The sequence below is a fragment of the Lontra canadensis genome, unplaced genomic scaffold (genome assembly GCF_010015895.1).
Source record: "Lontra canadensis isolate GAN:19392208 unplaced genomic scaffold, GSC_riverotter_1.0 scaffold77, whole genome shotgun sequence".
In the NCBI taxonomy this organism is placed as follows: domain Eukaryota; kingdom Metazoa; phylum Chordata; class Mammalia; order Carnivora; family Mustelidae; genus Lontra; species Lontra canadensis.
In genome coordinates, this window is record NW_022631071.1 from 5,876,619 (window position 1) to 5,895,250 (window position 18,632).

The 18,632-nt window shown below is 39.5% G+C and overlaps 1 protein-coding gene and 1 long non-coding RNA gene across 7 annotated transcripts in view; one reads left to right on the forward strand and one right to left on the reverse strand.

Annotated features, from left to right (window-relative positions):
- The window catches only part of DIAPH2 (diaphanous related formin 2), a 1,009,576-nt gene extending 994,186 nt beyond the window's left edge, over positions 1 to 15,390 (reverse strand). For 4 of the 5 annotated variants that reach the window (XM_032881800.1, XM_032881797.1, XM_032881798.1 and 1 more), the window contains exon 1: positions 14,945 to 15,390. In XM_032881800.1, coding sequence (XP_032737691.1) covers positions 14,945 to 15,076 — 132 coding nt within the window. In that variant the 5' untranslated portion in view covers positions 15,077 to 15,390. The remainder of the gene's footprint in view (positions 1 to 14,944) is intronic. The other variant, XM_032881801.1, reaches the window with a different exon arrangement.
- A 277-nt stretch (positions 15,391 to 15,667) lies between these two features.
- Positions 15,668 to 18,632, forward strand: part of LOC116881764 — an 87,083-nt gene continuing 84,118 nt past the window's right edge. For both annotated transcript variants that reach the window (XR_004385484.1, XR_004385485.1), the window contains exons 1-2: positions 15,668 to 15,842; positions 16,653 to 16,725. This is a non-coding gene — a long non-coding RNA (uncharacterized LOC116881764). The remainder of the gene's footprint in view (positions 15,843 to 16,652; positions 16,726 to 18,632) is intronic.

The following is an 18,632-nucleotide window of genomic DNA, read 5'->3' on the forward strand; positions in this document are numbered from 1 at the left end:
TGGTAGGAAACAAACAATGCTTCCTTGAAAATAGGGATGACCTGGCCATCTCAATACAGAGGGAACGATAATATAATGGAAGAATGAATAAATGGCTAAGGAGCCAGTAATTTTTCACATTAAATAAACACAAACTCACAGAGACCAAAGCAGGATTTCTCAACCTTGGCATTATTGACATTTTGGGCAGGATAATTCTTTGTCATGGGGAGCTGTCTTGCACACTGCGAGGATGTTCAGCAGCATGCCTGGCCTCTACTCACTAGATACCAGTAGCAAACCCCCCCCTTTTGTGACAACCAAAAATGTCTCCAGGCACTACCATGTTTCTCCTGGAAGACAAAATTGTGCCCCGCTGAGAACCACTGGTATAAAGAAAAAGAAGAACACACTTTTGGGAACAAGAATGTGACATCCTTCCTTACGTATTTTTCTAAAACACAAGGCTAAAGATTTAGAGCTCTAGATGAGGTCAAAAACAAAAGGACATCAATAGCCAAGACCATATTTGGAGGAAATACAAATCTGTAAGAATAGATAAGAGGGCTATTTGAAAAACAAACTAAAAAAAATACTTAGTTGGCTTAATTACCAGCTTTTCCAGCTATGTTTATACCATTATATGAGCTTTAGATGTCCTATTCCTCCTGGTTTCATACTTATTGTACATAGTTCCATAAAAAAAAACAGCACAGAAGTTTTAACTCATTCAAATTAGTGATCGTAAGTATGGAATGGCCCAACTTCCAAGTATATACTGGTATAATCATGACCTGTTTCATCATCACATTTGTTAATTAAAAGCTCCCTTTTCCTCTTGGGAGGATGACGATTAAGACTGAAGGGCTAGAACTCAAATCACGAACACATTTCATATTATCTGGCATGTAAACCCATAGTTTAAGACTCTATTACTTGTCACACAGCAACACAAAAATAGTTTGTCACAACACTCTCAGCAGCCTAATTAAAACGATAGCACTTGGCTGAATATGCCACACTTTTATAGCCGCCAATCTTTAAGCAACGCAGACAGAAGAAGCAGCAGGAGAAGGTAGGTGGTTCTTGGCACTCCCCTAAACAAGAAACAATGCATATCATGTACTTATATACTAGGAGATAGCATTAGTTTTTCCAAAGCAGTTTTACTTCACACAAAATTTCACAAACAAACAAGGGGAATGGGCAGAGGAGGAGAGATAGAAACTAAAAGATGAAACAGGCAGTTTGGCTTGGCAGTATAACCTGTTCAGAATCTACTCTCTTCATGGCTAACATACAAAGACAAAAAAAAAAAAAAAAGAGAGAGAGAGAGAGAGAATCATATGCAATATGCAATAGTTGTAAAGTACAGTAGGCCTTGTGTTGACCACGAAATTATTTAAGAGGCCAGACTGATATTTTTAAGAATTATGTTTATATATCCTTAAAATTGACAGCCGTATCACTTTTATCCTCATAACTATTTCCCATCAAGTGGTGACATATCTGGCCTACTACTTCATGGCAGTGATTCAAAGAATTTTAACTACTAATTATCAGTGGTACTAAAATGAATGGCCCTTGAACCTGGTCTTCTAAATTTTACATAATAAGCATAGTCCAAATGTAGGCCAGGTCCAACCATCACCAGTCTAGAGAACCACTAGGTCTTCATGTCAATTTAGAGCCAGTCCAAAATTTAGGGTCTTAGACAGTATAAAAAACAATGACTAAGACATGGATTTCATTAGTCACACTGGTCTTGAATTTCAAATTCACCACTATTTCATTAGGCAAGTTACTTATCCTTTTCTTTTTTTTTTAAGATTGTATTTATTTATTTGACAGAGATCCCAAGTAGGCAGAGAGAGAGGAAGGGAAGCAGACTCCCTGCTGAGCAGAGAGCCCGATGCAAGACTCGATCCCAGGACCCTAGGATCACAACCTGAGCTGAAGGCAGAGGCTTCAACCCACTGAGCCACCCAGGCGCCCAACCTTTTCTGAGCTCTTTTCCTCACCCACAAAATAACTGATGTGAGGACCAAATGAGTCACTGTTGATGGGGGAGGATATCTGCCATCAATCCCTGAGCAACCCTGCACATTCTTACTAGGTAGAAAGGCCCTGAGACTGAAGGGCCCTGACAACAATTTAGCCAGGCCATTTCCGAGGGCTATGTTTAAAGCAAGTGACCCTAGGGACACCTGGGTGACTCACTTGGTTAAGCGTCCAACTCTTGACTTTGACTCAGGTCATGATCTCAGGGTCACGGGATTAAGTCCCACATTGGGCTCCACGCTCAGAATGAAATCAGCTTGAGAGTCTCTCTCTCCCTCTGTGCCTCCTCTCTGTCTCTCTCTCAAATAAATAAATAAGTGAAAATAAAGCAAGTGGCCCTGATCATGAGGTAATACCACCCCTCCCCAAAGAGCATGCTTGCTTCTGCTTATCACAAAAGTGGTAAATCCTCTAAACTCAGTGTTCCTCTCCTGTGACACAACTGACTATCCATGTAGGCATCCATACTGGTCTACCTTATAAAAATTAGGACCATAGTGAACCAGCATGTCACAGTGACATTCTGTCTACTGCTTTTGCAATGAATAATAAACCATCTTTTATTGCTGACCCACGAGTCTTAAGTTTTCTGCAATCCTTCACGAAACAGCAACAGGTATATAAGCAGGATAAAATCCCAGAACTTTAACAGTTCTTGACAAAAATATGCAAGGCATTTAGAATAGCAACTGGCACATACGATATTTTTCATTACTGAGAAACACCTCTGGGCAGGCCCAAGTACTATACTTGGTCAGTAAACCAAGGGAACCACCCAAGTATTAGGATGACCTAGAATAGAGCCAGCATTCTCTAGGGCCCTTTACACAATGCATGGTTAAAACAATGTTGATGTGACCTTCACTGAACTAGGCTAACTCAGACCCCAGAAACAGTAAAATTAACTGGTATTTTCACCCATTAGCATTCAGACCTCAACTGTCATCTTTTATAACTGCCAACTTTTCATCTAACTAGAACCTACATGTCACGTATTTATGTTACAGAAGAGTCATTACAACTGTCAATAACCTCTGACTCCCCGTACATCAGAGCTGAATGGAACCTTAAAAATGGTCTATTTCAACTCCTGGATTTTACAGAATAAACGGACACCTAGAGAAAAGATAAATGACTTGCCCAGAGTTATATTTTTAAAAGCAGTCAGCTTACCTTCTATATAACCTCTTCAAATTGTGAGAAATTAACTCTTAAAATAAAACTTAATAAGATCAGTTAGACACCCTATTTAGCTTATTTCAACTCTATATAGCTTATGAAATACTCTTAGATTCTATAAAATACAGAGTCATGAAAACACAAAGTGGTGATACTAGAATCAAAATGCAATTTCTATTAGTTTATGGCAGCATGACTGATGATGTGTGTGGATGGGAAATACTTTTTAAATAAATCTGTCACATTCAGCAATTGATTTCACATTCAATGGCCATTCTTCTTGCATGTTATTTCTGTGGCCAGGCAATAGGATACACCACTAATAATATTCACAGAAACCAGTAAAAACAAGGAGTAAGATGATCAGAGATAGGGGCGCCTGGGTGGCTCAGTTGGTTAAAGCCTCCACCTTTGGCTCAGGTCATGATCCCAGGGTCCTGGGATCGAGCCCTGCATCGGGTTCTCTGCTCAGCAGGAAGCCCGCTTCCTCCTCTCTCTCTCTCTCTCTCTCTCTCTCTCTCTGCCTGCCTCTCTGCCTACTTGTGATCTCTGTCTGTCAAATAAATAAATAAAATCTTAAAAAAAAAAGATGATCAGAGTTAGAAACATGCAAGTGTTAATAGGTTAAAGGGAGGGGGTTGAAAGCAGGGATATGTAACATAACCTATCTTGATCCACAACTAGCCACAACAGATTTTATAGGAGGAGTGTGATAAACTGGGCACAGAGCCCTGCTTAACTCCTACTTTAAAGTATAACTAATACCTCAATTCCATTATACAGAGATATAGCCCCTTAAAATTTAGTATTTGGACTCAGACCTATTCAGCCATATAAAGATGGAGGATTTGGATCTCACAGTAATTCATAAGACCATCTTGATTAAGCAAGTATAGGCTATACAAAGGCTATGCAAATGTAGGCCAGGTCCAACCATCACCAGTTGGTGATGAGAATAAGAGAGATAAGAAAACATGGGTTAGCCCTGCTTTAGTAAAGCAAACACATGAAAAGCCAAACCACTGGCATGGAAAAAATCCAGGCCATTTTTTTTTTTTGTACTGTAAAATCTTCCTTCCCTTTAATAGCTTGTTTAAAGACCATTAGCTATTCAACCAGAGGAAAAATGTAAGCTAATGCACTGCCAATGAAAAACAAGTTGTGAAGTCAGCCTAAGAAAAGATTATTTCCACTCACAAATGTTTTATGTACACACTGACTCTTCTGGAAAACATTGATTTTGTAATGTGAGGTACTAGACTGCAAGGCACATTAGAGGATATACTTCTGCCAAATTTATTTCAACCCATCTTAAATTTCTATAGGTTCTTGCATAGGTAACATAAGTGATTTAAATAGATGTTATGACACAAACTTTTAAAAAAATGCAGTTTTACCCGACAGTCTGTAACCATGTGAAGAACTGTGAAACAATAACATCAAGAAAATCACTGGAGAGAGTGCAGAAAGGGAGGAACCTTAATTTAGAAAAAGCAATCAACATAATGAACCTGTAGGCTAGTTCCTCCAGAACACAGCCCTCTACAATTGAGGAATGCAATCATTTAAAGGCAAAGGTAGGGCACCTGGGTGGCTCAGTGGGTTAAGCCTCTGCCTTCGGCTCAGATCATCATCTCACGGTCCTGGGATCGAGTCCCACATCAGGCTCTCTGCTTAGCAAGGAGCCTGCTTCTCTGCCTGCTTGTGATCTCTCTCTGTCGAATGAATAAATAAAATCTTTAGAAAAAAAATAAAGGCAAAGGTAGTCAGGCTTAGGATAACACATTACATAGATATACACCTTATATTCTTTTTGTCAGAATTAATGACAAATGGAAAATACCTATTCTAAGTGAGACATTATCTAAGTCCTGTGCCTTGCTGAATCTCCTATCAGGTATAAGAATAAAATCCACAAAATAAAGATAAAAGGAATACAATAAATATAGTTTAAATGCAGTCGCTAGCCCATATTACACCTTTGTGTGAATTACAAAAAACAGTCCCCAGAATATAACAGTCTTGTGATTGAGCACATGATTTGGTAAGTGATGTGACCTTCGTGGTCTCACATCCTTGAGTGTAGATGCCCAAGTCTCTATTATACATACAACTCCAAAATAAAAGTGTACAGTCTATACAAGGTCTTGCTTTCTACATATAGAATCTTCCTAAATAGCTTCAGCCAGCATGATATGCTATTAAGCATTTGAAATTTTATCACTGGTAGATTTCAAAGCACATAAAACAATACCTCCACAGATTTTTCTCCCCTCAGCAAAACAAAAGAAACACATGCCACAATGATCCAGCCCCAACAATTATCAATCATCTCCTATTTTGAGGAAAATTACCACCTGACTGGATCAGTAAATAGACTAGAAGTTGAAGAGTGGAAATGGATTACTAGTCTAAATCGACTTGAATCCAAAGTTCAAGAAATGATATGCCTACTGCCTCCCAGTATAATAACAGCACTCAGCACTAAATTGCTATCTGGAAAGTAGTGGTTACACAATTTCTTTAGTAAATGTGTGTGGAGTCTAGGCTTTTTGCCCAAGTTGATTTCTCATACTTACCCACTCCACCCATCCCCAGCTCCATCACCACATTAGTATAGCCTGATTTTCAATTTTAACCCCACAAATATCCAAATAAGAAAACTTAATAGTTCAAAGTTCTTTATAAAGGTTTACTCACCCAATTATCCATATTCAGCAACCTACAGTATATTAAAGTGGCTAAAAATCAATGACAGACACCTCAATTATCAAATTGGCATTTGCATTGAAATAAAAACTAGAGCTAGTAACATATATATAGTTGTGTGTATCCAAGAGTTATATGAATCCTTTATCCCAGAACTCAAGAACACATTTCCTTTACCCAACTATCTACATTTCCCTGGAAAGAAAATACTTACACATAAACCCCACCCCACTTCACAAATTGCAAAATGAAGAATGAGTGATTACCCAACCAGTGAGTGGAGCCAAAAGTCTTATTTGGTCTCTTTTCTATGGCCCATAGTAGCTGTTCTATCTCTCCATGCTTGTCTAGATAACCTTTCAGATATTTTTACAGAATTAAAGACAGAGGGGCAGCTGGGTGGTTCAGTCAGTTAAGTACCCCACTCTTGATTTTTGCTCAGGTCATGATCTTGGGGTCCTGGCACTGAGCCCCACACTGGGCTCCATGCTCAGTGCAGAGTTTGCTTAAGAGATTCTTCTCTCCCTTTCTCCCTCTGCCCCTCCCCCTGCTGGCAGGTATACACTCTTGCCCTCTAAAATAAATAAATCTTAAAAAAAGGAACTGAAGACAGAAGTGAACTTAATTGGAGCTGATACTTCATGATAGCACTTTATGTGGAGTAACTTTAAATGAAATTTTACCATTAACTTTGGGGCACCTGGGTGGCTCAGCACGTTAAGCATCTTACACTTAGTTTTGGCTCAGGTCATGACCTCATGAGTATGAGATCAAACCCCACTTCAGACTCTCAGAGTCTGCTTAAGAGTCTCTTCCTCTGCCCCTCCTCCCCCCATCTGCACATGCACACTCTGTCTTTCAAAATAAATCTTTAAAAAATTTTACCATTAACTTCAAGTTGTATTTGTTTAAGGAACTCAGTGACATGTATACTAGTTAGGCACACATTAAATTAAAACTCTATCTTTTGAGTCAATTAGGGATATCTGAATATGAGTTAAGTATTAGATGATACCAAGCAATATATTATTTTTTAAGTGGCAACAGTGGTATATGGTTACATTGAAAAAAGGTAATTTTTACTTTTTATTATATTTATTATATGCCTTATATCTTCCTACTGAAATATGTAGGAGCAAAATGACATGATATCTGGGATTTGCATTAAAATACTTTAGCAAGGAAAAAATAAAGGATGGATAAAGCAAATGCTGAAAATCTAGATAACTGCTAGATTGGGGGTAATGGAGATATGGTAATTCGTTATACTAACCTCTCTACTTGTTAGTACATTTGCAAATTTTTATGTTTTACAAAAAAGGCCATATTAACTAGCCCTTATTATACATAAAGTGAAAACTATATTTCTATCTTTTTTTACTTTGAGCTAGGTGAGAGACCAATAAATTAAGGATAAAATTCCTCATAATTTTGACCAAATCTTTACCAAAACATGTGGATATCTATCCCAGAATGACAGATTTAGGACTGCACCTATTTTCTCCCCTGGGTGACCACCAGGATTATCAGGTGATCAAATCAACAGCCTTTGGGAAGCAATACATTACTAACCAAGTCTTGGATTCCTACACCAACCTGCATGAATAGCGACACAGAAGCTTCTCAACTGAAGTAGGCACTGCTATAGAGAGCTTAACAGAAAGAAAGACTGGTGGACAATTTGACAGTGTTTGGTAGCTTACTCTCCCAAAAGCAAGGCAGAAAAACCTTCATTAAACAAAAGCTTGTGTAAGTGGTGATTAGTAAGAATTTTGTTTGCCACATTTTTTCATGAGAAAGCACCAATACCCTTTCCCCAGGATGCCTTACATAAAGCAAGCAAAAATCAGAATTCACTCAAATGTCTGCTTAAGCTATAGCCAGAGTAAATCAATCAGGCTGAAACAGATTCAACCTAATCAGATAAGTAAGTTTTAAATTAGTATGAGTTCACATTTATTACTTACAGTCATAATAAATAGCTATGTAAAAATACATCTCAACCTTCCTTTATACACATCAATTTTGAGCTGTCTTTCTACAAGAAGACAATGAGGTATCTCCTACAAGATGCCCACTTGGATATCAAGTATGTAACTGTTATTTCAAGTCACCTGGCCATCATCTTAGTTTCTTCAGTCTTGAGACAAAAGAGCATATCAAGCACCCCAAATCTGACAGAAGGAATTGGTCTCCTCTGCATGGCAGACTAAATATAGGAATAGGGGGAAGTTGGGTCTTCAATAATAATCCATATGGTGCTAGTGATAACCAGTAATTTTTAACCAAATGTGCTGATTCAGGGAAATTAGCATATATTATGTGTGTATAATTTTCAGAGTATCCTGTCATTTAAAGTGTTCTTTGGGACCACATTCGCAAAGAATAGGATTTCACATCAATGACATACTGCTACTGCCAGAGCTCCTCGTACCTGGAGTAAACTCTAGGTGGATTGTAATTCTGATGGTTCCAAAAAGGAACAAAAAGAGAGACAGTAATTTTTCACCTTCAGAGACCTTAAAGCATAATAACTCAGTGCTATAAGCACTTTTTGCAATATTTTAAACTTATCTCTAGGCCAGTCCCCTTAACATATAGTGACTCAGTTTCCTTATTTGTACAACAGCAGTAAGCTCCCTGGCAAGGCAGAATGCCAAAGATATCTAATAAATGATGCCAAAAATATCTAATAAAAGATATCTAATAAACAAATGTTTTTGTTTTGTTTTAAGATTTTTATTTACTTGTCAGAGACAGAGAGTGCGCACAAGCAGGGGAAGCAGCAGAGGGAGAAGCAGGCTCCTCGCTAAGCAAGGAGCCTGATGCAGGACTCAAATCCATTCCAAGACCCTGGGATCATGACCTGAGACAAAGGCAGACCCTTAACTGACTGAGCCAACCAGGCATCCCTCTAATAAATATTTTTTAACAAAAATTTTAAATGTGTCAAATTGATAAATTAAAAGAAAATGGTAGCCTGGTTCTTAAAAAAATACTACAGTAAAAAAAAATGTTAAATTCACATCTTATATTCATCCAACAGAATTATTAGTAAAAGGTCAGAATGTATACTCCTCCAAATGGACAAATGGAATAGGGAATCAGTCAACATATAACCATATTATGGTACTTCATACAATAATAACATTAGAGCTATCAAATTGCAAGAAAGCCATTAAACCATCCAACCACAGTCACACTCGATTCAGGTAGTATAGGGGGTTAATCGTAATGCTGTATTATTGTATAGCAATACAGAATTTCTAAATGCTATCTCATTCATTTCTGTGTTTTATCTACACGATCTTGTAAAGCCAATCAGGCAGACATTATCTCCAACCCCCAGATGTTAATGAAAGGGCTCAAACTCCTGCTGTTAAACAGTTCATCAGAAATCACAAGCAAAGGGCACCTGGGTGGCTCAGTTCTTTGGCATGTGCCTTCCTCTCTGGGTCATGATCCCAGTCTTGCAACAGGCTCCCCGCTTGGCGGGAAAGCCTGGTTTCCCTCTCCCACTTCCCCTGCTTGTGTTCCTGCTCTCGCGGTCTTTCTCTCTGTCAAATACTTAAGTAAAATCTTAAAAAAAAAAAAAAAAGGAAGCAAAGAAAGAAAGAAATCACAAGCAAATAAAAGATAGACACTGGACCCAGGTCCTTTGGTCCATTCAGTATTCTTTTGCCAATAAGCTGAAGTCTCCTACTAATAACAATAAAGTGTTTCTTGGGTCATAAGTTTTAATACTTTTTGTCTGCATGAAGTTCAGGTTCTGCCATCACAAGAATCCAAACCAAAAGGGGAAGAGAGAAGTTCTCCCAGACAAGAAGTTTCTTGAATTTCAAAACAGACAAAGGACACAGAGGGATGTACAGATAGGTTCATTTGATGGAGTATTTTTTAAAGCCTATTTTCAACAATTTACACTCTCAAAATGTCTGGCCTATAGGGAAAGAATTCCCAGCTAATAATCATTTACTAAGTAGTTCTGTACTCAAGCACCAGCTTACAAGGTCTTCAACAATAGGCATAAAGTGGGACCACTCCCCAGAAGCATTTTAAAATCTCTGTAGATACAAGATCAGCATGTAACATTAAGACTCACAATAGTTATGAGTTCAGCCTTAGGTAAGCTGAGTAATCAGTGAAGTTTTAATAAAGTATGAGGGAATTTTGAGACACAAGCTGAGCTGTGAAAGTCAGGTGAGATTTATAAAGGAGAAACAAGGTAGATATTTCAAATCTGGTGAAGATGTTCAGTATGGGTGGCAAGAAAGTGAGACAATGGAGTAGCAGGAAGAAACTAAAATGCAGAGATATATGCCTAGTAAAGAGATGAACTAGTAAATCAATGAGTAGATGAGTTGCGACTGGAATCCAGGTCTCTAAACATCAAACTCTTAGGTCACTCTGTTCCTCTTAACTAGTCTTCTTGCCTCCACTCTGCCCCCTTCTCCAAGAAACTCACCACTGTATTAAGTTTCTTTAATTCTGATCAGGCCAGTCCCTTGCTTAAATCTCTTCAATGGCCTACTGTGGCTTACAGAAAGAATTTGAGGGGCGTCTGGGTGGCTCAGTGGGTTAAAGCCTCTGCCTTCGACTCAGGTCATGATCCCAGGGCCCTGGGATCGAGCCCCGCATCGGGCTCTCTGCTCAGCGGGGAGCCTGCTTCCTCCTCTCTCTCTGCCTGCCTCTCTGCCTACTTGTGATCTCTGTCAAATAAATAAATAAAATCTTTAAAAAAAAAAAAAAGAGGGGAATACTTACCTCACACTGTATACAAAAAAAAAAATTTAAAAAAAAAAAGAAAGAATTTGAAACTGTAAAATAGCATACATATATCCATCATGATCTGGACTCTCTCTTTTCTAGCAGGTCCACCATATGTACCCTTTGTTTCAGCCATTAACATCTACACACAGTTCCTTTATTAGGCATGTTACCATATCTCTCTACCTTTGTATATGTTGTTCTTTCAACCTAAAAATGCCTTTCCTTCCCCTTCTTCAATTAATGCCTCATTCTTCAAGCTTTGGTGTAAATGTCACCTACTATGGTTAAGCCTTTCCTTGTTACACTCAACCATCCAATTAGATTTAGGTGCCTCTCCACAATGTATTACCCTCCTATGCATATCCCTATGATCTTTATCACACAGCTCTTTAATCATTAACTTCCCTGCCTCCCCCACTAGACTAGGAGCATCTTTTTATCACCAACCATCAGCAAGTCTAACATTGAGTAGGTGCTCAGTAAATGTTTGTTGCATGAATGAACTCCTTGCGCTCAACTTTTCAATTAGATCAAAACATGATTTATCCAATTAAAAAACCAAGCCAAATATTCAGGAAGTTATACAATAACCAAAAAATTAACTTCTATTACACCAAGTTACTAATTTGACTCCACTATGTAAAGACCAAAGGCTTCAGAAATGATACAGAAACACAAAGCCAAAATGCAAAAACATCTAAGACTGTTAAGCCCTTCTTCACCACTGTGTCTGTGTGAGGGCTGTCAGTTCTACCTTAACAATAGCCTCTTTTAATAGTCAAGCCATTGCCTTAAATATGTGGAATTCAAGATGCAGCTCCTTCGTTAATACTTCTAGAGTTCTATTAGATTTGACAAAACATACTCCATGACTGACACTAAATTAGTAATTAATCACTAAAATAGTAAATTAATTAAGCATCATGCTGCTTGATGACATGCTACAATCTGGGCCTAACCAAAGAGCTACATGAGTAGTAAAGCTACAAAGCTTTACTACTAATGCATTATTCAAAAGGTGCGAAGTCCAAGAGATGAATGCCTTCAGTAAAAAGAATCAAATAGGGTCATTATGAGGATTCACAGGTGAAGAAAATTAAACTAAGTTTTGTTAAATTTTTATTTAATCTTAAACAGAAAAATTCTTTTTTTTTTAGATTTTATTTATTTATTTGACAGAGAGAGAGAGAGAGACAACGAAACAGGGAACACAAGCAGGGGAAGTAGGAGAGAGAGAAGCAGGCTTCTCGCTAAACAGAGAGCCTGATGTGGGACTGGATCCCAGGACCCTGGGATCATGACCTGAGCGGAAGGCAGATGCTCAAGGACTGAGCCACCCAGGCGCCCCCCGCCCCCCAAAAAATTCTAATACCCATCAAAAAGTTGAGATATAAAGTAGTTCCTCTCAACAGAAAACATACCTTCCTTCTCCAGTTTTTCAGAACAATGAGAAGCTAAATAAAAACAAATGAATCACAACCCTTATACTTTAATGAATCCACTATAACTATTGTTACTTTTTCAATGTAATGAAAATTTTCATCTTAGCTAATACTATATATAGATATTATCTAATTAACTTCTTTTTACTCCCAGAAATCTTCAATACCAATCATTTGTGTGATCAGTACTATTTCCCTTCTCCCTTCATCACTGACCTCCTCCTCTCCCTAGTAACTTGGGAGTGGAATCAACTGGCATACCTTTACCCTCTCTTTGGTAACCCAATAGTTCTTACCCTTCTATAGGTAACAGGCCCCTTTGAGAAACTGATGAAAACTATGAGACCCAGAAAAATGAATGTACCTATTACACTCAATTTTTTTCATACAACTTCAGGAGTTATACCCCACAGTTACCTACACAAGTAATTTCTATGACCATATAGCTCTCTTTTATAATCTCATACAACTCCTTTATATACATACACAATTAAAAACTTTACAGTGATTAATAATGTAATACTCAAAATAATATAATTAAAGTTTTATCTTTCTGGCAATATTTTAAGAACCCCCAGATGAACTCCACCCTAAAAGGCCTTAGAACATGTTGAGCACTTCAATAAGACAACTCAAAATAACGAGTAAGGCATTTATTGTAAAAAAATGTCTTAGCAAGTCTTGTTGTTTGATCAACTTGCTTGCTTTAAAATGGCTGAAATGTCTTCCTAAATTTGTTTTTATTAACTCTGAAATATCTGCTTCCAAAATCATGTTAAGTCTCAAAACTTAATTTGTGCAAAAAGGAAAGTTCCAATTGCTATTAATTCTTGGATTCAAATACCGGTTCTACTATATCAAGCTATGTTCAACACGGAACGCTGTAGCCAGTAAGTGAAAGTGATACCATCTCATAACGATCTAGTTACCTCATCAAAGCAAGTAAAACATAAAAGATGAAACAGAACAAATACCAAAGGGAAAGGAAGAATATAATCAAGGTGTTATTACTAAAAGAAATTAAGTGCTTTCTTGAAAGTGTAGTTCCTAAAAGTAGAAGCTTCTTGCTAGATATACCAAACTATTCGTGGACACTGAACTGACGTTTATTTTTGCTTAAACTTTTAATCACTGTTTAAATCAGTTTTGTACTGGGTCAAAAAAAAAAAAAAAAGAAACATGACCACTCTTTTACCACAAAACTGATAAATTTCAAAGCTGCATCAGAATTTTTAAATATATTAAATGTTGGTGATACACTCACAAAACTTTTCTAAGTTTCATGAAGCTGTGAGCACCTATTATTAAACCAATTAGCCCTCTACCAGCATAGACAATTCACAAAAAGAAGTTTCTTCATCTGTGAATAGTGGGTTAACAGGATATATCAAGTAAGCAAGTTATCAGTTTGCCTCAAGTTAGGGTGGAACTGATGAGACTTTAAACTGTTCATTTTATTCTAACCCACTAGGTCCCTTCTTCCCACACAATGGAAATCTGTATACTTCCTGAAATAGTAGTTTGACATGTCTTCCAGCATGGACAATTCATCATTAAAAGGCAAACTGGAAGTAAAAGAGAAATGCAACAGGTACATACCAAATGATCAGATGCCGTAAGAAAAGACTTATTAGTAATGTCACTGTCTCCTCTGCTATTATAAACAAGTTGCTGGTGAAAACTCAAAACTAAATGTGCAACATGTGCTTGTCCTTCTGAGTTAGAGGAAGAAACTTCAAACAAGATTTATTTGCTGAAATTGTGCAGGAAAACTATTTTCCCTCGTGCCACCCAAATTATAAACTTTATTGATAAATGTCTGCATATTTGCCATGTCTGGGAAAAAAAGACTATAGCCAATATATTTTGTTAATGCTACCAGTTTTTAAGTTTCACTATTAAGCCATTTTCATATAAACTAAAAAAAAAAAAAAAAAGAGGAACCCTTTTAACTGATGAGTTGAAGAAACTCCAGTATTTCCCAACCTAATACCAGGCCCCATAGATTACATTCCTCTGCACATTAAGTCAGTGGCAGGAAATGGACTGCTACCACTGGTTCACACACTTTCAGGGCTATGAAACTTGTGCAGTCTTACTGCTTTTGACCATTCTTAATCAACTACGTGGAAGTACTGTAATGACTCTATTATATACACAACAATTGGGGGTACCTCACCCAACCTCAAACTCCCACGCTCCCCCCACTCTTATACAGAAATGTTTCTTGGGCAAGCACATGGAAGCGGCAACGGGAAAAGGCGCACGTAGGCGATTCTTCCTTACATTTCGGGTAAAGCAGAAAGACTAGAAGCCTACGCTGTGTGGCTTTTTTAAGGGTGGGGCTGGTTGGCAAGTCTGTGGGTGGGCTCCCAAGTATTTGGATTGAAAAGAAGAAAGGCTCCCCTTACCGGACAGTAAGTATTAAGAGTCAAAACCTAGCAACAGACTGCGGTGGGAAGGAAAGGAATCGCGGGAAAATTCATGCCCACTAGTTAGATAATCAACAGACCCTAGCCAGTACTCGGAGTCTCCCAAAGTTGGGGTGGGGCCCTTCTCTTTTCCACACTGCCTCCCAGAATGATAAGAGTGAGAAAGGGGTTAAATGAAGAAGGGGGTGCTCTTCCGCCCCCCACGCCGTCTCCGCGACTCCGCGGGGCCGCTCCTTTCGCGGCTCCCGGAGTAGCACAGCGAGGTCGCGGTTAGCCTTGGGAGGGGGCCCCGGGTCCCCCCGTGCGCAACTGCCGGAGGATCCTGGGGCTCTCGCTGTCCCCAAGGCCGGCGGGGACTGCGGGAGCACTCACCAATTTAGGTTTGTTTTTCGTTTCCTCTTCGTTGGCGGCCCGGTTCCCCGCGCTCCGCTTGTTGCTCCGGCCCCCACCGGGTTCTTCGCTGCCGCCTCCCGCTCCCGATGCCGCCGCCCCGGGCTGCTCCATCTTTCTCCGGCCCTATCACCTGTGACCTGTAACCCGACCTCTCCTCAACTTGGGGAAGCCCCACGGGGTGGTCCCGCTGTCCCAGCTGATTCGGTATCACCTCTTCCTGTGTGAGAATGTGTCTGCCTGGAGAGCGGCTGATTTCAGGCTCTCGGCTCCCAGGCACCCTCGACGCAGCACGCCGTTGCCACTACTAGGCGCTAGGGCAAGCCCTGCCCCTGAGCAGCTGCAGTTACTGCGGTCGCCGGCGCCGCCGCCCTTAGGGCGGTGTTTAGGGTGGAGGGAAAGTAGGGCCTATCTCTTTAAGAGGGCCTCGACACACGTGATTCATCAAAGTACCCGCAGTCAGCCGCCCGGGCGCCGAAAGCTGCTTCCTACTCCCAGTGCCGAGTGGGCCCTAGCTACTGAGCATGCCCAGCGCAGCGACCGGAGCCAGAGGATAGCAGAGGACTTTAAGCTGCAGTTAAGCACTGATTTCACTTCCTAGGGGCCTAGGGTGAAATGAAAGGGAACTAGTGAAGAGAAAGGAGATATAGCCCATTTTAGAGATAGGGAAACTGAGGCCCAGAAGGATTCAAGTGTGAGTTTAACTGACAGGTCTACCTAACTATCAGCTTCCACTGTTGTAGGCCGGAACACCTTTCCCACAGACGCCTTGCTGGGGGTGTGGTCCTGCTAGGCTCCAAGGGAGGGGTGGATTGGAAGACAGCTGGCATCCTATAGGAAAACCACCACTGAAAGTGCTGATTAATTGCCTAGACGAACGGTATGGGTCAAAGTGGACAGATGGGGTGCTTTATATTGCCATGATTACTTTGCGATCAAAGAAATACGGTCGTTCCTTTATTTCCATGCTGCTGGGTAGTAGAAGCAGCACACATCCACTACTTAATTTTGGGGGAAGGGGGAGCAGGAGCAGTTAAGGCTCTTTTAACCAAAGTACCTATAGAGAGCTAGCAGTTGGATTGAGTGATTTTCAGTTTGGGGGACTAGCTTAGGTTTAGGGTTATTGTGAGGAATAAGATCATGTGTGTCAAAGCTTTGTTTAAAACATAAATCTCTAGACAAATGCTGGGTGTTTCTGTGGAGCAGTAGCACCGTACTGTAAACATTGTTAGTCTTTGGTGCTTGTGTTGTCAGGAAGAGGACTAAGCTATATTTCTAACATCTTTTTTTTTTTAAACAGGGCCCCCTAAAAAGAGTGTACACACTGAGAACATTGCAGGGGTAGAGCAGGATTTGAATGAACCACAACCATAGACTAAGAGCACATATGATAGAGAAGCCTGAAATGTAACCTCAGATATGAAATCTATTAACATGTCCATATGCCTGTTATTCACATATCTTCAGGCTATGACTTCTTTTGCCCTCCCCTTCAACCTAAATTCAACTATGCTGAATCTAATTGGTTTATGAGCATATTAATTGAGAGAGCATTACGATAAATTTGTCCATGCTATAGATGTGAGGAAGCAATTAACTGGGACAGTAGAGTGAAAAGAACATAATATATCTAAAAACAGTTTAAATCCTGTCTTTGTCATTATTATTAACTTTCTTTTTAATCACACAGGTGATAAACTACCCAAAAACAGCACAGAAAAAGAAATATATCCTTCCAGACAGGGTGGATAAGGAGCCCTAAGGTAAATTTGATTTGTCTAAGTTTCTATCTTAAAATTTGATGTATATTTTGAATTCGACTCACTATATGCATAGAAACACATATGTGATAAATTGCTTAAATGTTTCCCCTCCGAAAAACTGAGTAAAAATGCATGCTACAGAAAGACATGCCCTGCATGTCTTTATTCAATACTTTCTTCCAATTTCTGTTTAAGGGATATGGATATGGATTGGAATCCTCCAAGCTCAAACATGGCTCAATAATATGCTCCATGGGTATTTTTTTTAAAAGATTTTTATTTATTTGACAGACAGAGACCACAAATAGGCAGAGGAGATAGGCAGAGAGAGAGGAGGAAGCAGGCTCCCCGTCGAGCAGAGAGCCCGATGTGGGGCTCGATCCCAGGACCCTGGGACCATGACCTGAGCCAAAGGCAGAGGCTTTAACCCACTGAGCCACCCAGGCGCCCCATCCATGGGTATTTATTAAACGCCTTAGGGTATACCAAGTGCTCTGCTGAGTGCTCTAGGTTAGAAGAAGGAATGGACACACTTTCTGCCCTTTAGTACCTGTACTGGGAGAGACAGACTGAACTGCATTTCAGATTCAGAACATATATGAACAGGGAACTCATAGAGCACATCAGAGCGGTAAAGCACCAGAATGTCAAGGTTCCAGGACACCTTCCCAAAGAGAATGATGCTTGAGCTAAGTCTTAAGGGTATAATTAAAGTTAGTAAGTTTTTTTGACAGCCTACTATTAGGTACTGTGCTAGGCATTGTGGATACAATAGTGAGCAGGACAGATATGGCTTGCTCTAAGGGCTTTCAGGCTATTGGAAAGCATATTAAACAAAACTGTGTTGAGAATTACAAGGCAAAGAAAGAGGGTGAAGAGCATTTCAGGCAAAGGAAATGACAATAGCATGTGCAAAGACCATATGGTTAAGAAATTGGGGGCATCTCGGGGAGAAGGCTTCTGTTGCCAAGAGAAAAAGTAGAACAGATAAGCAGTTCCCAGATCATGAAGGAATTGTAGGTCTCATTGGTGTGGATTTAAAAGGGAGAAGACATTGTAATACAAATGACCTCTGTTTAGAGTGTATAAATAAACTTGAAAATGGATTGGCATTATTTTGAATAAGGTTGGGTTTCACTGTCCTCAGGCAAGTGAAGCTACATTTGAAATCCAATTAGAGGTATGTGTAAAAGATGCATAATCTTACTGCAAAAAGTGAAAAAGTCTCTTCCTGATATAGCTTACATCCGACTTTACTGTGATTGTCTCAGCCCCGCCCCGTCTTAATTCTCAAAGTTTGTTTTTAAGCATTTTGCTTCAGTTAATATAAACAGTAATTAAACAAACACCCTTCTGTCCTACATCAGGGTCATTGGTCTCTCTTGGAAGTTAACATGTGAAAGAAACCACTACTGTCCTACAAGGATTTGCCCACTGATTATGAAACAGGCGCCTCACCAAGTATACAGTCCTAGGACTGATTTCACTGCTCCTGCATTCCTTTGTTTTTACCTTCCTGGGACACACAGATAGCTTGGTGGAGGGAGAGACCTCTTTCCTCTCATGCTTCAAAAAGAAGGAGGCTCTAACATTAGTTGGGATATCAAAAGTTTATGTTAGACATACTGACCTGTGGTCTCTTCCTCTGGCTTCTCATGAGTTTAGCATCCAGTTAACTTTAAAAACTGAACCCTAGGAGAAAAGAAAGATAAAAGGCGGCTAAGATCTATATTTCTTCAAACTGACCGTAGAGTTCTTTGTAACCCCCAGAGGTTTCTGATGAGCCTCATAGCATCCCTCTTGCTTTCTGTGTCTCCCTTCTGCTGAACGTTCTCTTTTAAACAATCTGGGTCATTAATAAAGAAATGAAAGGAAGCATGGATTAGACAAAAATGAGAAATAACCCA